The 27,997-nt window shown below is 40.8% G+C and overlaps 1 protein-coding gene across 2 annotated transcripts; it reads left to right on the forward strand.

The window, feature by feature from the left end:
* The first annotated feature begins 39 nt into the window (after positions 1–39).
* GOSR1 (golgi SNAP receptor complex member 1) lies at positions 40–27,923 on the forward strand. 2 transcript variants are annotated; one of them, XM_085078381.1, is made up of 9 exons: positions 40–109; positions 467–581; positions 2,154–2,241; positions 2,426–2,533; positions 3,606–3,697; positions 3,867–3,941; positions 18,069–18,098; positions 22,871–22,953; positions 23,884–27,923. In XM_085078381.1, the coding sequence occupies exons 1-9, from the start codon at positions 79–81 to the stop codon at positions 24,006–24,008; spliced, it is 747 nt and encodes a 248-aa protein (XP_084934507.1). In that variant the 5' UTR covers positions 40–78; the 3' UTR covers positions 24,009–27,923. The 2 variants fall into 2 exon arrangements, with proteins under 2 accessions (XP_084934507.1, XP_084934508.1); XM_085078382.1 differs by having other exon boundaries at positions 467–575.
* The last annotated feature ends 74 nt before the right edge of the window (positions 27,924–27,997 follow it).

Here is a 27,997-nt window from a genome sequence, read left to right on the forward strand (position 1 = left end):
GGCCCGCCCGTCCCGGCCTGCCTCGCTCCCCGCGGCCGCTCTGCCCCGCCCGGCCCGCGCTGACGTTGGACAACAAAGATGGCGGCGGGGAGCAGCAACTACTGGGAAGGCGAGTGGGGCGGGGGGCGGCGAGCGTGGGGCGGCTGCGCCCCGCGGGGCTCCCTCAGGGCACGGCCCGGGCACGGCGGGGCGGAACCGCCGCCTGGGCGCCTCTGCTCTCTCCCGGCGGCCCGGAGGGAGCGGGCGGTGCCGGCCTGTCAGCCATGAGGCGCCGGTGGCTGCTGAGCTCGCGGCGGGGCGGACCCTCAGGGGCTGTGGGGTGAGGGGCTCTGGGTGTCCAGCCGAGCCCTCCGAGCGGCCTGGCGGCTCCCCCACCCGTGAGGGGCTCTCCTCTCCCGTGGGTTTCTCTTCTGGGCAAAGGGGAGCCCCGAGGCTCCGGGTGGCTGACTCTCCCCGCCCCGTGCAGATCTCAGGAAGCAGGCGAGGCAGCTGGAGAACGAGCTGGACCTGAAGCTGGTCTCCTTCAGCAAGCTCTGCACCAGCTACAGCAGCACCCGAGACGGAAGGCGCGACAGGTATAGGTACTATCCCGTTTCTTTATGTTTTAAACGCTGTCTGTGCTGCTTGGGGCGGTTTTACCGTTTGCTGGTCCCACCTGTGGCTCTTGTGCTTGGGAAGCTTTTTCCAGCACATTTTTCCAGCACTGGTGTTGCTCTTGATGTGCTGTTGGCTTGTGAGGCAGGGAGGGCTGTGGGTGACAGGTCACTGGGGAAAGCTGGATTTAAACTTCATGCTCGTTACACTGGCTTATTTCCCGGGTTTTCCTGTACTACACTAGCAGGAGGTTTTCAGGGATTTTGGTATTAGGGGAATTTAACTTTACACCTCCCAGGTGGGCTGTTTGTAATCCCAGTTTTAAGGGAACTGGAGCACTGAGCAGCTGTGCAGGGAGCAAGCCCTTTGAAAGGGCTTTCTCCTGAGATGAATAATAATCATAGAACCACAGAATGGTTTGGGTTGGAAGGGACCTCAAAGACCATCTCATTCCAACCCCAGTGCCATGAAGAGGGAGAATGTTAATGAGAATAATGAGAGCTGCACGTATGTTTTATATGTGTGTATGCAGACATGGTCTGTGTGTATATACATGGGTAGTTTCTGTTTGCTTTAGTCTCACTCATAATTGACTGAAGAATTAAAGTGGTAAAACTCTTCAAGTCTTTCTATCTTGTGAGCCAAAGGTGAGCTCTTCCCTTCAGTTCCACAGCAGGAATTATCAGCCTCTCTGTCCATTTGCAACCTGTTCTTTGCTTAGTAACTGTATCAGTTGTGAGTGTTGCTACTGTAGGCACGTGTGGTGATATTTTTCTTTTTTATTTAATTTAATGACTGAATCCATTTTGAACTTCTCCCTGAATTTCTTGTACTGGAAGCCTGAGAGCACCTCAGTAATGATCGTGTTACTCTTGAATAGCCCTAGTTTCACTTCTATTTCTGTCTTTTTCCTGTTACTTGCTCTGTAATCTAATTGTCTTAATTACTTTTGCTGTCCTGTGCCAAACTTACTTCTCTTACTCAAGGCACATGACCAAAGCTATGAGTAGTCTCTGAGGGGTGTTAGTTGCCACAGTTCTGCAGGCTGGTCTGAGATGTGACTTTTCCTTGTGGCCTCAGTTTATCTTAAAAAGCAGATAGGGAAGATGTGTGAAACTAATTGTGATAAATGGTGTGGTTTGTGTTGCTCTGTAGGACACTGATTGCTTAATAGATCAGAGGGTTGGCCTAACACTCTGTTATTAAAGTGTAATTATGTTGCTGGAGTAACACGCTAACAGTGCAGTGCTCCCTTCCAGTAAATAAATAAATCAAACTTAAAAGTTGGGGAGAGAAAGTCACTGGTAGCAGACAGGTGTGTGGTGTCAGGCATTTCCTCCAGGGTGAGGTTGTATTTCCTGCAGGTGATACTGTGTCATCCATTCAGATAAGAGTTAAAGGCATGTAGAATAAGAAAATGTAATTTTTCTGAATTTACTTCATCTCTAGGAAACCTGGGTACAGAGGAGCTTTCCAGCCCCTGCTGCTGGTGTTTCCTTATTTCTGGCATTCATGAAATGGTGCAACTTTTCAGTGACTGCTCCTCCTTCCTCCCTTAGCTCTGACACAACTCCTCTATTGAATGGATCGAGCCAGGACAGAATGTTTGAGACCATGGCTGTGGAGATTGAGCAACTTCTGGGAAAGGTAATTTGAGTCACTTTGGGTTTATTTTAGCATTTAGGCAAAGCCACAGTCCTGATTTCTGTGATGGAGTGTGGGTGTTAGACACGGTGTGCGTGTCTAGCTGGCTCCTTTAGCTTGTGCACTGTAGTTTTCTTGCAAGAATAAGCCATTTGATGTTTTCTGGGGCTGTTTCTCCTTCCTGTAGCTGACTGGGATAAATGACAAGATGGCAGAGTACACCAACAGTGCAGGAGTGCCATCACTGAATGCAGCACTGATGCACACACTGCAGCGCCACAGGGACATCCTGCAGGTAATAAAAGGGTCTTCTCCCTGCCTTTATGTTCTCCCTTTTGTTAAAATTATTATTATTATCCATGCTGATATCACAGCTTGCTGGAGTGTCTTACCAGCAGGTGTAAATGCCACTGATTCCATCTCACTTTCCTTCCCTCCAGGCAGCTGTTGAACTCTGAGCTGAAAAAATTGTGCTATTTGTGTTGTATTGGTGACTAGGACTTAGCTAAGAAAGAACAATAAAGGGTGCTGCCTTATGTGGGTGGGTTTTATATAGAAAAAGGGGGAAGTGCTGTAATGAATTACCTTGTCTGTGTGGTTTGTCACATAGCAATGTGCAAGGGAACATCACACTTCAGGAAATGTGATTGTAAAACCTTCTAAGCTTCTCAAGGGAGATGAAGCAAACATGATGGGTAAAGCTACTAGTGCTATAAATTAACCATGTTTCAGGCTGGTGATGTTTTCATGGCATAGTAGTGTTAAAATGCATATTTTATTTGGCTGGTCATGTACAGTCTGATTTCTGTTTGGTATCTGTGCAGTTAATACACAGTGTAAAAAGCAATAGCATTTGTATGAATAGTTACAATGGTTTTGGTGCACACCAGCTGCCAGTTAGATTGTGTTTTGAGGAGTAACAGCTGCCTGAAATGGTTTAAAATGTAAAATTGCAACTTTAAAAGCAATCTTCACTGTTCAGAAAAGATTTTTTTAAATTCTGTGTAACAACAGAATAAACCCAAGAATATCTTCACCACCCCAAAGAAGTGGGTTCTATTAGGGCTTCTGATGGGAAATTCCAGCACAAGCTAATTCATCAAAAAGGTGAGGATATCTGAAACTGGGAGAAGAAATTACAATGGATTTCCCTGCACAACTGTAGCTGCAGTCATCAGATTTAGCAACTCCTGTAACAGCAGTGAGTTTTAAGAATACTTTGCATTAACTTCCAGCATTTTTGCTGTTAAATTCATGAGGTGATCTTGCACTTTGTATTAGAGAGGAGTCAACAGTTTAAAAGGTGGTTGGACATTCTGTGGGTGTGCTCAGCACCCTAATTTTGGAATAACTGTTTATTATTACAGGATTATACCCACGAATTCCACAAAACCAAAGCAAACTTCTTGGCAATACGAGAAAGGGAGAATCTGTTGGGATCAGTACGGAAAGATATCGAGTAAGTTGTGTTTGCCACAGCAAAGGTGTGGGACTGTCCTTAGAGGGAGAAGGTGGAAAACCTTCTGCAGGAGAATGCTTGGCATGGCTCACTTTGTGCTGTGAATAAAGCAAAAGAAGCTCCTTGAATTCACAATTCTGACTAAGGTTTTGTACTGTTGGATTTTTAGATCATACAAAAGCGGGTCTGGTGTGAACAACAGAAGAACAGAATTATTCCTGAAGGAACATGAACACCTTCGGAAGTAAGTGTTGTTTCTTACTTGCTTGTGTTAGAGATGCCTAACTTTTCAGGGAGAAACATTCTGGATTCCATGCAGCTGGTTAAACATTTATGGTTTGTGCTGAGTGTGAACTGTGTGGGGTAGATAATAATAGTCATGGTAGTGTCAGTGATTTGGGCTTTGGGATCTTGTCAGGGACAGTTTTGTGTTGTCTTCAGGGGATTTTGCAAGTCAGTTGTGACTCAGACCTCCTCCTCCCTAGGGAGTAGATGCCTTTCACACTGACTGGGATAAAGTTTAAGAAATGAAACAGAAACTCCCATGATTTGGCTGGGTTTCCCCTGCTTTTTTTTTTTTTTTTTGTCAGTCAGACAGAGAAGAACCATTTTTTCCTTTTGTCTCTACTGCATGTCTACAAAAGGTGGTTGGTGGAAGAGACTAATTCCAAAATTACCTGAGCACTTAAATATTTGCAAATTGACTCTAGTTAACCAGATAAGCAAAACAGCACTTTGTTCTCATTCCTGCTGCAGAGAGGGCATTAAATTCTGAGTAGCTGCTTTGTGAGTCCCTGTTCAGCAAAAGCAGTACTGGAGAGAAAAGAACTGGAGGGTTTGTGTTTTTTAGAGAGTCAGGAGGTAGCTCTGATCTTCCTGCCTCTCTCCTTGCCTGTAGCTGTGCTAAACCTCAGGCTCACACGAGAGGGCAGGCTTGCATTTAAAAAAACAAATAAATAAAAAATTACCTGTGGCTTTCTTATGTTTGAACTTATAGCCTGAACTGCACAAAAAGCTTTTACAGGAAATGAAAACCATTTTTTTAACATTGTGGCTTATTACCAGTTCATCCTAAGTTTTCTTTAATATATCCTTAAAACTTAGAAATTAGCTGATTTAAGGCTTTAATTATGACTTTTGTTAAGCATTATCTTGAAATAGAATGGTTAAATATTTCTGGAGTTGTAAAATACCCTTCTAAGAAACTGATATTTCCCTGAGTGCATTATTTTGAAAAGTTTGCCAAAATTAAGAGAGGAAAACTTAAACCATATTGTAAATGTTATCTGGCAGATGTCTTCAGAATTTTTAGCCTAACATTTCCTGAGGCAATTATTATTTTGGTCTTTTAAACATGCTAAACTCTCCAGTATGTTTATGGTATGTTTGCATATTTAATATGCATGAAAAATAAAATTAAGGCAGTTTTAGAAAAAAATTAAACCATCTGGGTGATTATTTGAAAATTTTAAGACTTGAAAAAAATACCCACCACGACACTGAGAAAGAGAAAACAAGAAACAAGTGTGAGTTTGGGATCTTTAGTAAAAAAGGGCCAAAACTAATCACAGAATACTCTGCAAGGTGGAGATAACTGTAAGGACTGTGAAGAAATCCAGTGTAGAAACAGAAGACAACATTGGCAAGAAATCAAAGCTTGCAAAACTTCTGAATTGAGAATCAGTAAGCTCAGAAAAAGACACTGGCAGAGGAAATTATTAGAGAGTTTCAACATATTTGTCTTCAGAGAAAGCAGTTAATGAGCTATTCATGCCAAAAAGCCGTAAAAGCTAAGAAAAGGTCCCAAGAAATCACCAGGAGCTGGCAAATTACACCAAACATGCTCCTAGGATAAACTGACAAGCTTTGTGTGAGTCATGATGCTGAATATTTGCAGTGCAGTAAATCCTGGTGCCAGACTAATTGACAGGAGTAGATGATGACTGTATTTACACAAAGACACAGGAGTAAAAATCCAAATGTTTTCAGTGGAGTGAAATCTATGAAAAGAGCTTGAAAAACAGACACATGAACGTAAAGTTTACAATCTATTATTACATTCTGCAAAGCAGTGTAATAATGCTACGGGAATTATGTATTCATATCAGATACTGGAGCATTCACTAGGTCTTGACCTTGCTTAATTTATGATATTAAGTGCTTTGCCCTATTAGATATTTATTGCATGATCTGATAACAGAATGTGTGAACTGTTGCCCCACTGCAGAGTGCCAGACTCTTCTGTCAGCCCTTTTCTTTATGCACAGCCATGTGAGACAGGATAAACAAAAAACTGGGGTTTTCCATGAATGCTCCTCAAAAAGCTGCAGGGTGGGATTTTTCTGGGGTTTCTCACTGGGGAGGAAGAGGAGAGACAGGAAGTTCTTTTGATTTTTGCCTAAATCTGCCACTTGCATTTTTGTGTCACACTGTGAACACCATGAAGAAGATTCTCTGTCTTGATGTTATATATGTACATAATCCCAAAAAAGGAGAGGAGATGAAAAATCTGTGGGTACAAAATGCTGATGAATAAAAAGTTCCAACATACATTAGGCACAAAGGGAATGACAGGGCAGCTGTGCAAACCCTGGCTGTGCCTGGCTTTCCATTAAGCCATGAGGATCCTGGATCCATTTGGCCTCTCTTTCCCAGGGTGGGGCTGGCTGCTGTGTCAGTGCTGCTGGCAGGAGTGGGATTTCCACCTTGCGATCCCAGTGGAGCTGGGGCAGCCCTGGGCAGGGGGCACAGGGGGCTCTGTGCTGCCACACCCCACAGCAGGGAGGGAGAGACAAAACATGTGGTGTTCTCCTCCCTTCAAAAGCTTCTCTGCTGCTCAGTCCATTTCATAGATCAACTCATTGTGAGTTCTGTTGGGAAAGGAGGTTTGTATAGAAGTTCTGCTGGCAGTGGATGAAGTTTCCAAGCCACTCAATTTCCTGTCTGAGTTCTATACAGGTAATTCAAGAGTAGCTTTACCTACTGCTGGAGAAATAAACAGTAACACCTAATGTTTTTAATAACTAACTGCTAGTTAAAATAAGGCTGGCAGACAGATCTTGTTGAATATTGATGCCCTGGTAATATTTTTACCTTATACCTCAGATTTCTTGGCATGTCAGATGCTTAAGGAAATACCCAGCCTACAGTGATCATGTTTGCTGTTTATTTTTGAGAGCTTATTTTCTTGGATCTCTGCCATTCCCTAAAGGTATTTCATCTTCTCTGTTTGTGTGCTTCTGGCCAGGGGTGCAAACAAGTCATCCTTTTTCTTCTAATACAGTTTTCCATCTAAAGAAAACAATTTTGATGAATAGATCTAGCTTAGCATTTTAAATGCTGCTCTGAAAAGTGCTGCCTCAGAGGAAACAATTCTGTCACTTTACCCTGAGAAATTCTGCAGTTATTGATGAGTTATAGTCTAAGTCAGCAAAGAAGGAACTGGTGTGCTTGATTGAATTTGCAGTATTGGGTGTGTATGCAAGTGAAAATTCCCCTTGTGTTGGTACTTGTGTTGTGAGTGTTACCAGGTGATACTGATGAGTTTGTGTAAAAATTGATGACATCTTCAGAAGTTTAGATTGAAAAAACAGATGTTATTACTTGCAATGAATTCCATGTAAAACTAGGTGAAAACAGACCAATTCTGTCATTGTGGGGCAACTGTGTGATTATTACTTTATTACTCAGCTCCAGCACTCAAAAATTAGTCATTGATCCCTTTCTAAAAGAGGTGGCTGGTGGTGAAGCAGGTGCCTGTGTGGTGCAGATATCATTAGCTGTGTTTTTAATTGTTATCAGGTGACTGCATGTTTCTGGTGAGTGTTGCTATGCAGCCTGTGGATCCATCCAGTAAAAATTTTAAAAAATCCTCTTAGTTGGAGTCTCATGTGTGAGTGATGCAGGTAGATGAGATGAACCTCCTGCAAGTGTTCAGATACCCCTGCATGTCTTAAAATGTTTAAAACTGGCACAGAGAGAGGGTCAGGAAGCCAGAGCAGGTGAACAAAAAACTTTCTGAAGGAGGAAAAAGAGGAGAGCAAACAAAACAGAGGGGTGTGTGCTGCATGGGAAAGAGAAAAGGGGAATAAGTGAGTAAAAGAAATAATGGGAACCTGCAGCAGTTGTGTAATGGTGCTGTTAATAATGCATACCTGGGATGATTAGGAGAAATTAATGTTTGTGCAGTACTTCATGTATGTGAAGTACTCTGGAGTACTAAATATTTTTATTGCTTTCATTATGGCATTTTGTTATCAGCAGAACTATTTCAAGTTCCCTGCTGTTGTTTGGGCAGAAATGGACACATTCAGTAGAGAATAATCACCGGGAAAACTGCTTCCAAACTTTGTTGGTGATACAGGCAAGATCTTAATGGAGTGACTTGCTGACTGTTTTTCCTCTAAATATTGTCTTTCCTTACAAATTTTCACTCCAGCACTGATTTGCAGAGAGAAATCAGCTCAACGAGATGCACAGACACCTTTCAGGGCTTTTGATTACAGGTGACTTGATCTTTTGGGAAAAAGCTGCCAGTTTTCTACCTTAATAGAATTTCTTTTTCTTTTGCTGTCCCTGTTCTCTGTTCTGCATGCCCTGATTTCCATTCACTGTGCTGTTGCTGCTCAAGCTCCTGTGGATTTCAGAGGAACTTCAGTGTTGGATTAAGACCAGAGAAGTGCTGCTGCCTCCCCTCCCCTCCCATCCCCTCCCTTGTCTCCAATTGCAGGGGAGGACATGCAGATGCCTGGGCAGTAACTGCTCCAGCTGACACAGAATTCACCACTGTTTCTCCTTCATCTTCTCTTGGAAACAGAGAGAATGCAGGAAAAAACAGCAAATTCACCAATTCCTTTTTCCATCCCAAGGTGATTGGGGAAGCAGCAGGGAGGGAGGAATGTGATGAGCCTCTTCCCTGGGTGCCTGCTGCCTGCCTGCTCTGCAGCCTCAGAACTGCTGAGCTCCACTGTAGTCTGGCCCAGTAAGGGCTTTTTTTTTTTTTTTTAATTACCAAACTTGCCTCTTAATTAAACTTATTTTTTTGTTCATGACAGAGCAGAATGCGGCAGTCTTGTTGTTCCGTGCTCTTAATTTGAATGCAGGTTTGAACTGAAGCAGCACTTGGTAATGAATAATCTTTGCTCTGTAGCATCTATGAACAAAACCCAAACATCTCTGCCCTGGGAGGACAGAGGAGCTCTCCATGGTTGTGCTTTGGAGGGTTTGCCCTGGATCTGGTGCTGTTTGGGTGCAGAGCTGCTGTGCAGGGCTGGTGAAGGGCTGCAGCACTTAGCCCATTGAACTGGAAGTTGCAGTGTGAGGAGGGATTGGGGAATGTAGGTTAAAACATCTCTCTGCTGGCCATTAATTGCAAGAGCTCTGGCAGTGGTGTGCCACTGTTTTCCCAAACACCATTGGCTTGTTTGCTTTGTTTCTGGAATAAGGAATTTGAGAAATTGCTGCATTAAAAGTGTATGCCCTGCCAGGATGGCTGTGATAATTACCTTAGTGCCTTACCAGTGGATAACTCAGACTTTTGGGGCAGAGCTGTGTGCTCTGTCTGAGCAGCAGCACAAAGAAAATGGTTTTCAAAGAAGGGATTTGAGCAAAGGAGGATTTTTGGTGTTGCAAAGGCTTACTTAAGGATGCACAACAGCTTGTCCTGTAATCCTGTTTCAAAATACAATTCTAGTCTGTCTTTCTGCTCTGTCTCCTATTGCTGCAGAGTTTTCTTGATTGCATCAGTGATTCTTTCCTTTAGCCTTATCTCTGTCTGGGATTGAATGGGTTTTATCTCCAAGCCTGCTGGCAGAACCTCTGTCTCCTGAAGTCTCATGGCAGAGGGACACAAGGCCACTCTGGAAGTGGCTGGATCAGCTTCCCCTGTCACAGTCCCAGACTGAATATGACATTTGTGCATATCAGATACTTGACTGCAGCACCAGACTGAGCATAACTTGCTGTTTGCTTCTTATAATCGTAAATACTGTTCAGAGATGGAGACAGTTCTTGTCTTCTGGAAGAGGAGAAACTTCACTATGACTATGAGCAAGTTACTGAAGTAGCTTAATGAGAATTTGGGGAGGTTCAAAGATTCCAGGCAAGGAAGGAAGATGCTCTCTTGGGTATTATTACTATTTATAAATAACTTAATAAAAGATCATGAAAATCAGCCAAGCAATTCAGGATTTGAGGGGTTTTTTTGTCTAAAAATAGCTTGAACTTCATTAGGGTAAAATCAACTATTTCTTTTAATCTTCCTTTGCTGTATTTAGGACTTGAAAAAACAAACCTACCCCAAAACACTAAACTAAAGATTCTATGTCTCAGTGTTTATTTGCATGCTTTCCTGATAGTTGGATTGCTTTAACAATACTGTAATCAATAATTTCCCTGACACTGATGACTGTTGACATTTTAATACCACACTATGTCCAAAATGATAGGAATATCAGATGAAAAAAACCATCAAACCCACCACACACAGTGCAAAACTTAGTTTGTGATTTTCCTTTTTAACTTCCAGTACAAACTGAATTATCCAGCTGACAAAGGATGCAGCCACACATTGAGCATTAAGAGCTTCAGACTCATGGTTTGCTTTTCATCTGTATGAAAAGTGAAGGTTTATGGATGAAATTCCCTGTAACCCAGGGAAAGTGGCTATGGAAACTCTTGTAGGTTTTAATGAATGTCTGCAGAAACTAAAGAGCAAACCCTCACAGAGTGAAAGATTACCTGAATATATCATGGGAAAAAAAAGTGGTTGGGACTAAAACTCTGCTTTGGTTCTCAATTCTGGGTTTCCCCTTAGAAACAGCACTTTGTTCTTAATTTGAGAAAAGGGATGGATATAAAACCACACTTCAAACTTCAGGGCTCTGTGGTTTCTTCTGAAGTTTTTTGCTCCTTTCAGACATAAACAAGTCGGTGATGCATGTTTTATTTGTTTTTAGCTTTCCTTTCAACACTGTTTCTTAACTAGGACAGCTTCCCCCCTCCAAGGTCTGTATTGAAATTAGGGCTTTCACAAGTGCTGAAATCCTTCCTCCACGGGTTGGTTCTGAAAAGCAGGTGCAGCTTTTCAACAGAATCAACAACTGGGGAGTTTAGTAGAATTTCTTTGTGCAATCTGAGAATCACTTTTATTATTCTAATGCAGCATGTAATTTTTTTTTTGTCAGTGTGGCTGTGTACTTCATTATTCTTTAGGGCCAGAAGTGCTTGCTCATTATTTGCTGCTGGATCCTCCAGTAAAAACAAGCTGTTGAACTCAATTTGTTGTGTATGGATATGTTAAATAGTGATTATTTCCATTTTCTCATATAGGAAGTGTATCTCTGGAAAGTTACCACAGTACTGCATAAATGTCATTCTTGAGTTTTGTTTTATTTAATTTCAGCCTCTCCTAATGCATTGGAATTAGGTTCTCCTCATTCTTGGCTGCTGAATGGTTGTTGTGCAGATATCTTTGTGTTCTATCAAATCCATGATGCTAAGCAGAACTAGATCCAAATTCCCCTTCAAGCATCCCTATTTTAGCCTAATAATAAGAGTTCTGTTTAGAACTTTTCAAGGACCCTAGTTCTGTTGTGATTTGAAAGATGCAGAGTGTTTTCCTCTCACTTGAGAGACTTGTTTATATCAAGCATAGTTGCACTTCTGGAAGACTGCATCTTGTTCAGTCTCAAATCAAAAGGCAGCCCTAAGAACACTGGGAAATTGGGTCAGAAGAAAAATGCTGAGATCTTTCCCCATTAATGAATTGCATCCTGCATTTGGCTTGTGGATGGTTTGAATGTTGTGTGCACTTTACATTTTGAACCACAAGTGTTTGTTATCTTGCATAGTTAACTATGCAGTTTTAAGAATCATTTTCTGAAACTTAATAAGCAGGCAGGTAGAGTTGTAAATCAGGTACCTCAGCCAAGTCCTGGATGAAAGCCACAGAGGTTCTTGCAAAAAACCCTCAAAACCACAGCAAGTGAAAATGCAGTTAGGTAGCAGAACATGTGTCTGTCAAAGTGGATTTTAGGGTTTCATACCATATTAAAGTTAATTTGTCATCCTAGGGATACCTCTCACTTAATTTCTGTGTCAACTTGGCTAGAAATTAAAAAGATATTAATTATGAAGTTGTTCATGTGGTGGGGCTCTTCTAGAATACATTCCCCCTTGTGCTCTCTTGGTTACTTAGGAATATGTGAACAGTAGAACAGTTCTCTAGCTTTGCCAAGCTTTAGTCAAAAAACACTGAGCTTGAAAAGTGATCCAATCTATTTTGTTGCAGCACAGATTACAAACAGCTTGTGTTTGTTGTAAGCTGAGCATCTCTGGTGTCTGTGTGTGCCCAACAAATCAGCCGTGACAGGTTATCCTGGGAGAGCTCCATTTTAGTCAGGTCAGTGTCAGATATCACAGCTTGTGTTGCTTGGTTTTGAGGCTTTTTCCCTTTAGTTAAAGGTCCCATCTATATTCTGTGTTTTAAACCAGAGGAAATAATGCAGGCAGCCCTGCCACTGACTGCTGGCTCTGCGTGGAGATGTAAAAATTGAGGAAATGCCGATAGAGTCCATTAGGAAGTTACTGGAATTGTTCTGACAGTTGTGGTTGCTGATAATGACTTACAGTAAGGCCTGCCCTCCTCAGTTCATTTCACTTCGTTCCTATGGGTAATATGGGAGGGTCAGTCTCTCCAGGAACTTCCCCAAGCATGATTTGAGGCCTCATTTCATGGCTGGTGGTGCCATCCTGGCCCTGGCTGTGTGCTCACCCAGCTGCTGCACTTCATTTAGGAGCTGTTCTCATGTTTTAAATTTTTACCTGCATTCCTTGGGTAAACTGAATGCTGCAGGTTATGGAGAAGGCTCTTATTCCCTTATAGATTTGCTTTTATAGGAAGAAGTATTGCTGCTGCTCACCCTCCTGAGGCTCTCAGGCACTTTCCCCAGTCATCTGTGTGCCAAAGAGCTTTCTTGGCTAACTCCTCTTTCAGAGAAACAGTTTTTTCACTCTTGATAATTCCCAGACAACTCCATGGAGTTCAGTGGAGGTGCAGGCTCCTTTGGAAATCCAGGAGAAAGAAACAACCAGCTGGTGTTCTCAGACCTGTGAAGGTGGATCCGTGTTCTGAGGGAGAAAATCCCTTGATACTTGATTGCTTCCTTTAAACTGAGTTAGAACAACTAATCTTTTTATTGGTAATCTTGCACATGTAGAGGTGTTTACAGGTGTGAGACAGCTGCAAAGAAAGTGCTTTTCTTAGTGTATCTGAATCCAAGTTGCTGGAATTGATGAGCTGTTGAGGTTTTTACTTAGTGATGTAGCTAGGAGTCAATTTTTTAGCTGAATTTGTGTTACAGGATTGCAGTTGGAGGGAGTAGGTTTCACCAGATTATTTTCCTGGAAATCCTTTGGCAGATTCTTCCCTACAGTGAAAAGGATGCCTTCTGTGTATTTTTTTCCTCATGTATGATTTCTTTCCATCTGGAAAGAAATTCAGCACCAGACAATGTTGGTTTACTCTTGCCTAGAGCGATGGATTCTGTTCCAGTGCCTTTCATTCTAGATTTAACAAATTGCTTGCATTGATTAAAAGCAACATGATATTGTGCTTTTTTCTTTTCCAATTTTGCAAAGATTCCTCATTCTTATTGAAAGTGATTTCTGAGCATCAGACTCCCCTGTGCAGTGATGTGCAGAAAAAAGCTTATTTAGGTGTTCAGAGTTTCTAGGTGTTGAGCAAATTTATACATTGATTAATGTTCATGTTTATGCTGGGTTTTATGCTTGATTGTTGCCTTCTGCAACAGACAATGTGAAAACATTGCATTTCCTTAGCATCCAGATTTGTGCTTGAATTAACACTCAAAGAAAACCCACAAAAGAGAACAGTTTGTGTCAGTATTGGAACCTTTCTCTGCTTTCAGAGTGGTTTCTCTGGGAAAACTGTTCATCCCTGAAAATGCCTTTTTTGCCTGTTTTGTCTTTGGTTTTGACCAGCCAGCTTTTCTTATGCTGGAAGAGTGTGCTTTGTAGTCAAATATATTGGTCTTAGTCAATAATTAGACTTATACACCATTTTTTGTCTTCTTTAGCCACTTTGAACCTAAATTGAATCCAACTTGAGACAAGTCTTATAAAATCGGGAATATGCTGTTATCACAGGGAGGAAAAAAATAAGTGTTCTGCTTTACATTATTCTACTTAAGTTTTTAAAGAGCTTAATGATCTTATGAATTTTTTATCTTATAAAGAACGTTGATGGCAAGCAGGAAAAAATGAGTTGGAGCTGTTTTTTTTGTGTATGTGCACAGTGTTTCTTTCCTTATTATTCTGTTATTATGGTGGTGGAAATAACTGAGTGTATTAGTCAGATTTGCCTCATCATAACCTGTAGATTTGTATTAGAGTGTGTTTTGCAGGATTTGCATTCCTGGAAGCTCCACATTGCCTGGTGATCCAGGGCTGTGAAAATATGAAAGATTTATTGGAGGCAGTTTGAGAGAGCAGAGACTTGGTGATTGATCTTGCAGTTAGAGAAAGAACAAAGTGAAATTATTATTTCTGTCGTTATTCTTCATGAAAGGAAGAAAATAGTTACCAAGTGTTGTGTTAGTTTATTCTACAGGGTTTTCCCTTTTAAATTATTCTATGTGATAATATTGCCCTTAATTTCATCTGAAGGGTTTAAATGAGTTGTGTGCAGATGAATTTTACTGCTCTGCCTTGTTCCTCTGACAAGTGCTTGGTTTGGGTATCAGCAGCAAAATCTATGGATATGGGAGAAGCTCAGTCCTCAGCTAAGTATTCATCTATATTAATGCATTTTATTTAAATAAAATACAGACACAGAGATTTGCCTTTAAAAACAAAGAACAGAAAAGGCTTTCTTTTAGTTATAAAAGCCTGATGTGATGGGCAGGACTATTTTCTATCTTGTAGGCATATTTCACTTAATTTCTCCTTCAGATTAATTTACCTGTCTGCATATTTAAAAGACAAGCTGTGCAATCTTCTGCAGACAGCAGTTGCACAGAGGCCTGGTGATTTCATATGCATGGCTGCTGCTGTTGGGTTTGTGCCATTCCTTACAGGAGGTGATTGCCTCAGCATCTTCCAGCCTTTCTTTCCTGGAGTATTTTTAAATGGCTTTGTCTGGACAGGTGAAAATGCAGAGCTTATTGAAACAGATGGCAAGTCAGATTAATAGTGCCCACAACCATCTTTTGCTTGGATGTTCATGAGGAAATGTCCACTGGATTTGTTGTCTTTGCTTGGACAGCAGAAGAACAAAGTCGATAGATTTTAATTTAAGAGCTTCTTTTTGTAGTGTTTTGAATAGGTAAGTTAAGCACAATTGCCTCGTTCAATGTTATTTTTTTATTCTGGCAAACGATTGAAATGATTATTTTTAATTGTGAGAACAGCTTCTATTCGTGGAGAACAGGTTATTAATAGTCAGAGATCTGCAAACTTCCCTTGAGTCTCTGAGCCCTGTTGTACTTTGTGTTCTTGATCTTCCTTAAATCTGACTTATTTTTATGGTTATGAGCTGTAAAATGAATGAAACAGATGCTCCTGTTTGGGTGTCACTGCGAGTGAACTTTACAATCTGTATTTGCCAAGGAATCCAAATCTGCACATCAGAATCCCTGAAATGTTCCTGCTCACACTGCCTGCCTTTATCAGAATGTCAGGGAATGAATATTGTGGCATTTCCTGTGGAGTTTGCTCACCTTGCAAGGAGAGATGAGCTTGGAAATCCTCTCAAGAGCTGCATCTTCTTGGGGTGTGAAGAACCCACTGGAAGTTGTGTTTGGTAAATCTGTGCTTCCTTTAGTTTGCCCTTACCTTCACATCTTCATTCTGAAGAAAATTCCTGTGCATCTCATCCTTTTAAATAGCTGAGGTGACTCCACATAAGTTGAGAAACATTGATACTGAGGCTTCAGATGCTTGGTAAATACCTTGAGTTGGCATTTGCAGCTCCTGCCTGTGTGTGTTGGTGTTGAGAACTGGTTATTACTGGTTTATACATTTTTGTTGCCTTCTGTCATCGTTTTAAAGGTAGCCACATTTCCAGGGTTTATTTTTATATGTGTATAAACATACATACACGTATAAAAATAATGCAGTATAATTTACTTTGAAGCTTTTAAATAACTTCTTGTGTTTATGTCTCTGACTAAGTAATAAAACTGCCCAACTACAGCTTTCTCTAACATAAAAAGCAGTGAGTGTCTCTGCTGCTAGCTGGCAAGCCTAATTTTTTTGCTCTAAAAGCCTTGGGGAGCATCCTAGTTCACTTGAGGTCTATAAAAGTGTTCAGCTTCTCTGTCATCTTCAGTTCATCAACATTAAAATACTGTAATTTCATCAGTTAAATGGACAAAAAGCTGGTAATGATTTTTCTAAGGTAGGTTTTTAACAGGGCTGTACTAGCAAGTTTTTCTCCCACAGAATTTTTTAAAGTGTAACCTATTTCCAGCAAGGTTTTTGATACTTTTTCATTGATAAATTAAAAAAAAAACCAAACCTTTTAAAAAATGATTCATTCTTATGCACTTCTCTTGCTTTTCAGGCTGTTTTCTAATGGTTTTGCAGTTTATTCTTATTATGCCCTGCCCACATAACACACTTGTCTGTTGGAGACTATCTATGAAAGGCACATTCTCAGCTGGATTGTGTATCTTGGAGACTCAGCGATAACAGATATCTTTAATGCATTGCTTTTCTGTTCTGCCTGCCTTGGGGACATTGGGAGATGCTGTGAGACTTCTCCCATCCTTCTGAGTGCACAGCTAGGGTGTTTTCCTTCTCTCTGCCAGTATAATAAATACCAAACAGTGAATAAAACTAGATTTTGCTTAAACCAACGTGTTTGCAACTGATGTAAATCTCAGAGAGCGTAGCTGTTTGCTGCCCCAGTTGAGTCCCTGGCAGCTTAAAACTGAGCAAAATATTTTTAGTGCTCTGTTCTGTGTCTATATTTCATCCATGGACAGCCTGAAATAGCAACCTTCGTGGTTTCACTCCTCTTCAGAGGCAAACAAAGTCACTCAGTTTGCCTGTCCCCCTCCCCGAGCAGGTTACGCACACATTCACTCACTGCCCAGCGTGTTCCTTCACTGCACCCCCAGCTGGAGCTCTGGGGGGAGATCTCCAGAATTTCTGTGGGAAGAAGAAAAGTTCCAAATCAGGCAGCTCTGAGTCAGAGGCAGAGCTGTGCTGCGCCGGGGGCTGGTGGTACCTTCCCTTCCCGAGTGGCAAAACACTTGGAATGAGCAGGGAGGAGGATGGAGTCGGCCGTGCCCTTTTGGTGTCTCTTCATTTGGAAGCAATAAATTCTGATTTCATGCTGGAAGCAGCAGCCAGCACAACATAAAGCTACTTTTCTGTCAGGTTGATTTCCTCCTCAAGCTGCAAACTGAGTTTTTTTGCAGTTATTCTGCAAGAATTTGTATGAACCTGTGGGGTAAACGGAGCAGTTTGTAGGGATGCAAAGTTATTGCTGCTCTGTGGGAAGCAGGAATGCAGTCACCTATTCTGTGTCAGAGTTACACTGGGGATATTGATTGCTGTAACAAGAGATGTTTTCCTGGCATTTCACAACTGGCTGCAAAGCAGTGATTAAAACCCTGTGTGAAAGTTGAGTACAGAAAAGGAGAAATCACTGCAGTCTTCATGGATCTTGTTACTCCCCTTAATGATGCGTGTCTGGTTTTTAAATGAAATATCCTCTCTGGTGGTGTGTTTTAGGCTGACCTTTTCCCAGGGATGCTGCACAGAAACTGGATCAATGTGTGGCAGGGAGGGCAGGGGCACGTGGGCTCTCTCTGACACATGGTGTGTGTTGTGTTCCTGTAAGTTCAGTTCTCATCCAGCTGTTGTTGCCACAGCAGGAATTTGCCTCATTACCCAGCATAAACCAGTGTTCTGAACAGGGTTCTGAGATGGACCCAAATCTCAGCTTTTTGGTCATTAATGACATTTTTGGAAGGGGTGGGCAGGATTAAAAAGCAATGAAGTCAGGTACTCCTTTCTCTAATGCTCCTTTCCAAACTCTGCTCCATAAATCATGGTGCCAATTCCCCTTTTCTGCCTTCTCACTGCTTTATGTGTTTTCCTGAGCAGCTGCTCTTGCTTCACTTAGGAAATGCTGCTCCAGAGGATACTTCAGTGCATCTTCTCCAAAGTCTATATAAACCAAATCTGTGGAGTAGCTAAAACATGACAACATCCAGAAATAAAACATTCTCAGGGCAAATTTATTAAGATGATGATGGCAATGATTGATTAGTGATCTAAAGTAGTACTACTTAGTGCTTGTTGCTTTTTTTAACTTGGTTTTTTTTCTTTTGGCTTTCAGCTCAGATCGACTGATAGAAGAAACAATAAGGTAGGAATGAATGTAAAAATTTTCATTATTTTCCGTACAATCAGCATTTCCATTAAATTGTGTCTAAATATATCACTCACTATATTTATATAACTATATTGTTTCCAGCTCATTGGCAGTATTACAGTGAATTGCTGGTGGGTTAGGGTTGGGTTTTTTCTATTCAGTATTGACATAAGAGTGTTACTTAAATATTTTATTCATCCTAGTTTAGAAAATTTGGGTTTCTGTTCAAAGGTGAATCACTTTTGGAGCAGAGTGAATCTCAGGTTGAGCCTGTTGAGGGCTATTCCAGTAGTCGAGATGTTTCTTGCTCTGGTTGTTGCCAAAATGTTGCCAACAGGTTTTTGGTACAAAAAGAGCTTGTTTAGTAAATACATTGAGTAGGAAACGTAATCCCACTAATATCTGAGTCAAATTCTGCCTCTGCTGAAACCAGGGTGAATTTTATGTTGAATTCTTTTTGCTTGTGGTCCCCAGTAATTGCAGTTATTTGGGTGTGACATTAACTGATGGTAAATCCTGCTGCCTTTGAAGTGAATTTACCAGATGGGAGTTTACCCAGCTGATCAATTGCTTTATCTGTTGTAACCCAAATAAAAAATTGTGCAGGAGAAGCTGTTTGAGGACAGATTCCTTGAGATGTAATTAGCTGATTCTGTCTACTCTGCTGCTCTGTCTTCCAGGTTTACATCTGCTGCAGTTCATTACTCATTTTTTAATTAAGCAACTCTTGAAATCACGTTTTATTTCCTTCACACTTCACACTTTTATTTCCTTAGGGGCTGCTACCGAGCAGTGATTCTAAACACTGGAAAGCATATTTCTGTGCATGCAGAGGCTTTTGTTGACAAGCTACAGCCTCTAATTGTGAGCCCCTTGCTCTGATTTTCTGTCAGGGAGAGAAGTGAGGAGTCTGACTCTTCCTCTGCATGGTCTTCACGGAGCAAACATCCGTGCCAGGGAATAAATGGGCACCTAAGCTGAAATGATTCAGTAACTAAAGCAATGAGCAGGGCTGTCACTCCAGATGTGTCGTTATTACTAAACTTTTAATCAATTTTTTAAATGAATTACGTGACATGGGGCTCTCACTGCAGCATATTTCTCTCCAGAAGCGAGTGGGATGTGATACTTTGTACTGCAGTTCTTTTGGAACAGCGTTCACTTCTCTTGGCCAGATTTAAATATAAGCAGAGATTTTGCTTAATATGTTTGGAGTTCTCAGGTTTTCATTTTCAAACATTATCACTTCTCCAAAATAGCAGACCATTTTATTTCTTGTTTTCCAACAACTTGTGTTTTCATGTTGGCTCAGTTGGAATATTTTTTATAGTTTTGCATGTACAGTGTGACAAGTTCTTAGGATTTTATTGTAATACTGTTTCTGAGGGCTGACCTGTCAGTGTCTGTATATTAACAGATTGGACTGGAGCCAGACCAAAGCCATAGATTTCATTTTTTAAAAAAATCATCTCTTTATGTAATGGGGCTATTTCTTTAGGTAGTAATTAGGATTTAATGAAAGGGAAAAAACTCAGCTGCATTGAGTGTTGACTTTTCAGAATGGAAAGGCATGAGCTACGTTTTGAGAATTCTCATTTCATGACCACCTTGCCAGAGTGTCCAGGCAAAATCAATCATTTCTGGGGAAATGTTTCTTCTGTTTTCAGCTTAGGCTTCATCAAAAGACACAAAAATCTTTAAAGTAATTTGCAAGGTTGTGTGTGCAGGTATGCATTGATGCACGCCCATATGTGTATATTTAGAGATACAAATATAGAAATGTATCTCCAGACAAAGAATAAGTGATGTAATCAGAATTTTTACCAATTTAAAACTGGAGCTTTCATTTCTATGCACAGTCACAGAGTCCATTCCCTTAATCATAGACCTTGTCATGAATTTCAATGAGCAAGTATGATTCATGGCATGCAAAATGAAGCAGAAGTTCCAGTAATATGCGAATTATCTGATTTTTAATAACACAACTTGTTTCTGTAGAGTTTTGTTTTAGTTCTCCAGCAGTGTGGATTTGACTGATGTCTCAATGGGTGAAGCCAGGAGTTGATTTTTTGGTACATTTCCCTTGGTGACACTGGATGGATGTGGCTGCAGCGTGGGGTGAAATAACAACAGCTTCAACATTTATTTAAGTCAAAACTCTTTGCTTCCAAGTCAAACCAGCATTAAAAGTGTATCTCTGCGTGTTAGACTTATCCAACTGGGATAATGCCTGCAAGTGTTTATTACCCTGGGGGTTTTATGCCAGTGAAAACAGCAAACTAAGTACAAATATCAGCTGGGTTTGCTTTGGAGGGAAATTTGGCCATTCTCATACCCATGGCTCTACTGAACAAGGGCAAATTTGGAATGGGGGAGAAATTTGGAGAGAATATGTCTGCAAGCACAGGAATTTGAGATCTCCTGCTGATCTGGGGAAGAGATAGGAGAGTGTTTTATGGCTCTGACCTTGGGCTCAGCTAGGAGAGTTTTCCCCAGCAGTGCAGCAATGTTGAGCATTGTACTTGAGCAGGGCTTTAATATTAAATTCAGAGAGCAGGCCAGATACCATCTGGTTTTAGAAACTTGGTTAACACCCAGCTCTGGTAGTTCCAGCCAGTGCAGCACTGAGAATAGTTCATGCTGGTTTCCAAGTGAAACCTTGAATTGGGGTCATCTCTGTTCCAGTAAGAAACGTTTCATCTTTTGATCGGAAACGTCGCGCAGGAATTCCGAAACGTCAGAACCAGGTCGTGGTGATCTGGGGGATTTGTGCTGGGGAGTGACTAAATGGGGCCAATATTGTGAATGGGAAGAATGTGATTAATTTTTTAAAATATGCATTTGTCAGCGAGGCAATGGCAACGGCAAGTCAATGAACATATGTTAGGGATGGGAATGAAACCAAAACTGTGTAATGAAGGATATGAGGAAGCTGCAGTGCTCAAGATGCAAGACCAAGCCCTGGACTGATCCCCAGGAACTCTGTTTTCTGCTGCTTCTTCAATTTAATAATCTCATTTACTGATCTAAAGGCTTAGACAAACCAGCTCAAGGTTTGAATAATCAAATTACACGTGAACAACATCGCTTTTTACTTGAATTTTGATTTGTTAATAGGAGCTGGAATCCAGTTAAACTCTTGTTCATGAATATCACAATTACATTTCATTACTAGACCGTATCATATTAAAAATGGTAATTACTCCAGTTTTTTTTACCTTCAGAGCTCTTCAGTAAAACTCAGCCTTTTGAGCTAAATTGTTGAAAATACTGGATAAAAAACATGAAAATGGTTTAAATATTGTAGTACATAAACTTAACCCCTTACATCCTGCCTTTTTCTATGGAATGGACAGCTTCACTCCTCAGATGTTAAAGCAGGAACCTTGTGTTCTGTGATAATCTGGAATAATTATTTCCAAAGGCATTTTGGAGGTGGCTCAGAAGCACTTTATATACTGGCAATCATCTTGTGTTTTCACTTCTGTAAATGAATGGATGTCTTAATGAGTCATTGGATGCATCTTACAAAAATGGGGCTTAATTCAGGAGTGCTTTGAGAGACAACTGTATTAAAACCTCATCTGGACAAACACCAAGTCAGTGTGGGGGTGGGAGATAAGAATCTGTAGGTTACTGAGCAAACTTTCCTGTGTGCAGATAGGAAATACTATTTTTTTCTAACTTGATGCTTAGTAATTCAGAATTCTCTGAGTGTTCTTCTTAATAGCAAACTTGTAGTGGGTTTGTGAGTTTGTTGTTTTTTACTTTAGAGGACTAAAATACCTGTATTGAAAATTTGTTTGTCTGTATCAGGTAAAAGCAGCATTTCACATTTTCCTATCTGTTCTCTGAAATCACAGCTTTAGTTTCCTTTTATTATATTTATCTGTTGTGATGTGTTGTTCCACTTTCATTCCTCAAGAACATTTCCCCTCCATATTTAAGGCTCACAAACTCATCCAAGAACTTGTTTTAATCATTGTTATTCCTGTAAATGAAGTCAACAGCAGTAGAGGTGACTTTTCTGAGTTATTATTCAGCTTTGTTGTATTTATGCTCTGCTTTATGTGTTTTTGAAACACATGCCAACAAGAAGAGCAAGCATTTGCCATACTTTTCTTTCTCAGGCACTGTGTCTTCAGAGCCCAGATTTTGTCATCTGAGCAATTCTTTATAATCTTCATTTAATATCTTATTTTTAAGAGCACAGTTGGTTTTTTCCTGACCTCCAAAACATATTAAATTTGAAAAGGGAAATTGTGTTTTATATTCACCTGTATTGTGGTCTTATATTTGGATAAAACACAGCTTAGGAATGTATTAGTAAAGAAACAAGAGAAAATGAAAACTTAAATACCATGAGGGATATTCTTAATTCGGACAAATTTCAGAAATTGGTTTTATCTGTGCTGTGATGGATGCATCACTTGGGATGAACCAAACTTCTAAATTTAAAACTTAGCTATGAGAGCATAATTCTTATGTTACTTATAAGATAATACCAGTTTTCACTGGGGCTGGAGGAGAAAAGTCAAACCCTGCCTGTTTCAAGAAATCTCAGTCTTTCCCACTGTTAACAGCTTATATAAAACTGAAATCATTTAACTGCAAACGATAGAGATTAATGGAAGAATTGTGGTTTCATTCATGTTGCTTCACCTCATTCATTGTCCTCTGAAGGAGCATTGCCTGCTTGTTCTCCTCCTGTGTGAGCTGTGGATTATTCTTAGCACCAACAACTTGATCCTCTTTCTTTCCCCCAGCATTGCCATGGCAACTAAAGAAAATATGACTTCGCAGAGAGGGATGTTGAAGTCAATACAAAGCAAGATGAATACCTTGGCAAGTATCCTTTTTCCTAAAAATTTGTGCTGCCGGTGCATAAGAAGAGTTGTGGTACAATTTTTCACTCTGCCATTTGGGGGATCAGCAGTGTCAGTGTGACTGTGTTGTCATCAGTGACAAGCAAGCCAGGTTCTTATCAGTCTTACTTGATAATATGAAGCATTAATGGTAAATGTGGTGAATAAGTTGGTTTTGGTCAAATTTGGGCACTGCAGATAAACAAACGTAATTTAATTTTCAGATAGAGATCTGCAACAGCATTTCATGGCCTTCCCTGCTGTATGTTTCTGTAGAAGTATAATTCCATTTCAGTTCCTGCTTCTTGCTTTCAAAAAAGCTGAAGTTCATCACTGCTTGCTGTGGTTTACAGCTAAAAGCAGTCAGGGCCTGAAGTATCCTCTTGTGTGTCACACTCTTGTAGATGTTAATTAAGGTTTTGGCTTGTTGGTTTCTGTGCATATTCTGTCTCAAGGCTAAAAACTGTGCCACGTTGTCAATTCTGGCATGTTTGTGGTTTTCCTATTTTCTCAAATGCCTTTGGTTGTTGCCTTCACCAGTAACAGAATCCCACTGAAGAAATTCCACAGATGTTTTATACAACTGCCCCATTTTTTATTCCGTTCTCATTTAAGCACAATTAGTAGAAGTAACTAAGCCTTGCATACTGGGGATTAAAATGCTGGCAGTTTAGGTGATCAGGTGGTGAGTTCTGTGTAAATTTGAACTCTGGGCTGTTCCCTTTTCTCTGCTGGTCTGTAATTAGTGAAATGCAGTTGTAATCCTCCCTATCCATCAGGTTTTACTGCTCTGCCTTCTCCAGCTTGGGAGTAGTTCTGCCTTTCTTGCAGTGTTGCATTTCCCCATCCAGGCTTTGGGGCTCATTGGTGAATTCACTATTTACTGCTATGACCTTGACTCCAACTCCTCCCAGACCGTTTTCCAGCAGTGAACAGCCTGATCCAAAGGATCAACCTCCGGAAACGACGGGATTCCCTCATTCTGGGTGGCGTGATTGGCGTCTGCACCATCCTACTGCTGCTGTACGCTTTCCATTGATGGATGTTTCCCCCCCTGGACTCTGCTAAAACTCATCACCACCCTCCCTCCTCCCAGCCAAGGAAAAAGTGAGTGGGGGAAGAGTCAGACTTCCACAGCCTGCTCACCGTGGCTGGGGCTGTCAGCATGATGTCTGAGATGGTAGACTCTGACACTGGGCTTGGGCTGAAGCTGCAGTGTTTCTCCTCTTCCTTTGGGTTAAATTTGCTGGGATTTGTTTGTCTTTAATTCCCTTTCTCACTGCAAGGTAAGTGCCCATGGGATGCTTAACCAGGACTGGGGGAACAGTTCCAGTGCTCAGCAGGTTTGGTGCTGGTGAGTGGGAAAGGATTAAGTTTGCCTTGGGTGGAAGCTCAGCAGGAAGGCTTTTCCCTCTAATCCCAGCCCTGTACTGAATTTCACCCTGTGAGAGGAATATTGCAGCTTTAAGCCTTCAGGTTGCTTTACTACTAAATACACGTTCTGTAATTCTTTTTAACTCCTGGTTGAGATTCTAGTTATTTCTGCATAATTCGTGCTGTGAAAACTGTGCTTCACACAAATTCCTCAAAGTTAGCAAAAGAAAAAAAAAAAAAGGAGGGTTCTGTTCACTTTTTGCACAGAATATGAATAAAATACCCTCTGAGGGAGATCATAAGATTTCTTGTGGCTTTAAAGGGACTGACAAAGTCCTCCTGTGTAGAAAGGGAGCACAGTGTCCCAGCAGCTGTTTACTCAAGTGTTCAGTCATCTGAAAAGTGACCAAACATGAATTCACCTGAAGGAATCTTTTGGGTGCAAATACTTGGATTTTGGCTGGCATCATAAAGATCTTTATAGAGACACGATAAGCAGTTTACAAAGTCTATACTGTAATTTAGGTGAAGTTATTCTGGTAGTGCAGTAAGAAGGATATGATCTAAACTGTTGATTGGAAATGAAAATGATGATGGTTATACCTGAGGCAAAGGTGTCTACATCAAAGGTTTTGGACATAACTCCTCCTAGTAAAGAGCTGAATGTATAAATAGTGAAACAAGTATAATTTAACATTATCTGGGGGGGGTGAAAAAACACCTTTTTTTGGGCCAGACAGGCAAAAAGAACCCTGTTGTGTTTGTTTCTCTAAACAAAGCTGACATCTGCAGTGCCTGTGATATTGCAGATTCCCAGATTACGGATTTTTCTGCTCTTTTAACAGCACTTTTCCATCTGTCATATCATAACCCAATAAATTCAAGCCTTGGCACTGAAATACCGTTCTAAGAACTTGATTAACTCTTTTCACAATCCACTTACAGTGCTCCTAACAGATTCCATGTATTCCATCACCCACCAACGTCACACAGTCCCCAGGTTCTCCTCTGGAACAGAGTCCAGTGGGACAGACACAATATTTTACTTCATTTTATAGTGTCTGTGAGTTGGAGGGAATAGAGACTTGTGCCTGTGTAGTGTGCAAACCCACACTGTTACACCCAAAATGTCTGGATTTAAAGGCTTCTTTGTAGACTTAATAACTCTCTGCTAAAAAGTCAACAAAGGCTTCTAATCAGCCATCCTGCCGTTGGGATTTGGAGGCATTTGGAATTAATACGTGTAAAACTGTGGGGCTTGTATTTTAAATAGAGGGTGATTATTTGGTTGATTTGGGAAACGTTCCCATTTGGAGATGAAGTGTTTATTAAAGGGGTTTATGAAAAAGCTTGATGGATAAAGGAGGGTTATTAATGGATCTGTGTGTTGGGAGATCAAACTTCTTCTCCCTGTTGCCTTTTCTTTGATTCCTCCTCCACCCTAAGCGACCCTGATCAGCACTCATGCATCTGTTTAGGATTTGTAGGATTTGGTTGCTCTATAGTTGGCAATATAAGATCTGCAGTACCGTAAATAAATTCATTTATTTAATCTTATAACAAGTCTTTTTATTGGACTTAACTGATTATTTGGTGCATATATTTAATCTTATTGTGAAAAAGCTGCTATGGAAAATATGTAGATTATAATAAATATGTAAACATAATTGATTTTTCATGTTACGGAAATGTTATGGAGGAACTGATATATTTTAGTATAAAATAATGGAAATATGCTGAATTATCTCTGATAAAGCTTTACTGGAAATGGTTTCGGTGTTGGCAGCCCCTCCATGGTTTTTGTTTGTGTTGGGTTTTGAGTCAGTTTTGTGTTGAAAAATACATTTAATTATCTTTGGAGCTTTCCCTTCATCATCATCTGGCAGAGTGAGCGGGTGTTGTGCTGTGCTCCCTGGAGGGCTGTGTTTGCATCTGGCCCAGGGAAAAGCTTCCAAATTCAGCAGAATCATCTCTAATAACTCATCTCTAACAACCTGGACCTGTGGTCAGAACAACGGACTGGAAAATGAAACCAGTGGATTGTAGTATTCTGCCTCAAATCCCAAAATACAGGTTTGTGTCTCTCCTGTTGCTAAATGTGTTCTCTCCCTTTTTCATTCTGTGTGGTTCCTCCTGCTCCAGGGAAAAAAGACGTGGTTAAAGAATTCTCATTCCTGCAATTCCTGCCAAAGTGGCGGTTTGCTAGCTCAACCAGACAGAACTGTGCTGAGAAAATTATTGCTGAGCATTGAATGAAGGGGGGAAATCCTTGATCTATTTCTACAGGGCACGTTTTCTCACACACACAGACACTCTTTTTAAATTTCCACTTCATTCTTCCTACTAGATAAGCAGCTTCTTCTAGCCTGGCCAAGCACTGGAACACAAAGGATCGTGTTGGTGACATTGATGCCACACCTCACATGGGTGGGAATATTTTTATAGCTGTTCTTTAGGCTATTTTTTTACATGTTTATCTGATCTTCAGTCTCTGGTTGCTGCAGCAGAGCAATGGCATGTGGGCAACACCCAGAGCTGGGTGTCCACAGCTGCAGCTTCTCCCCAGGGCAGTGCCAGGGCTTTGACCAGGCACTGTTCTGCTGCCAGAAAGATGAATTTGCCCTTCCTGGGAAGCCACAACATTCTTTTTTTCTTAACCAGTATTGATTTCAGGAGTTTTGCATATCAAAGTGAGGTATAAATTCCTGCTGGATTCATGACACTGAGTAATCAACCAGAATTTTCATTTGTAGTTTAGAATTCCCTTTTGTTGGGTGGTCTTAAGATTGGTGTGAGGAGAGTCAGTTCCTTGCTGGGTGTTGAAACTGAAGGAGCAAAAGTAGATTTTTAGGTGATGTGAAAGTGTCAGATGGATTGTCCACAGCTTTTCCTGCAGGGCTGTGTCCCCTGAGGTGCTGCTTTCCCAAAACTGCTGCGCAGGGAGCCAAGGCTGCTCCACCACTTCTGATGGTGCAGCTCAGTTAGTCACGACTCAATGAGAGTTGTAACTCTCTAAATGTAGCAACTTGTTTCCCAAGATCACTTCAGGCATCACCTTTTCCCATTTTTTCTGGTTTTTGTCCCAAAGCTTTCATTTGAGACAGGAATGAGAGGTAACAGCTGTCAGTGCTGGAGGAGGAAATGATTCTGAAACTCCTTAAAACAGAATTGGATTATGAAATGTGCAGGACAGGAGACTGCAGTGAGAAACACACTGAGCCAAAACTAGGTGACATCTGCAATCCCCTCTGTGTCCTGTATTCTCCTGTCACTGCACATTTGAACCAGGGGTGATATTTTAGCTCTGACTCCAGAAGCAGCTGCTGGTTTGTGTGGTACTGAGGAAAGCAGTTAAATAAACACTCTACACCCAAAACAAAGCCCTTTCTCACAAAACATCCCAGACCTTGTAAATGAGTTTCTGATTGCACTTTCTGATTTTTTTTTCTTTTCATATATGTTCTTGAAACTTCTATTGTAACTGTAATTATTTTTTGTTCTCACCTATTGTGCATTCTCTGTATGTATAAAAAAAAAGGCTTTGATATGTAATTTAATAATAAATTAGAACTCTAAGCAAGTTGCTTGGTTCTTTCCCCCTTTGACAATCTTTGCCTACCTAAACTTCAGGGAAGATGTAGAAAAGATTCATCT

The sequence above is a fragment of the Lichenostomus cassidix genome, chromosome 19 (genome assembly GCF_008360975.1).
Source record: "Lichenostomus cassidix isolate B80296 chromosome 19, HeHo_3.0, whole genome shotgun sequence".
Taxonomy (NCBI): domain Eukaryota; kingdom Metazoa; phylum Chordata; class Aves; order Passeriformes; family Meliphagidae; genus Lichenostomus; species Lichenostomus cassidix.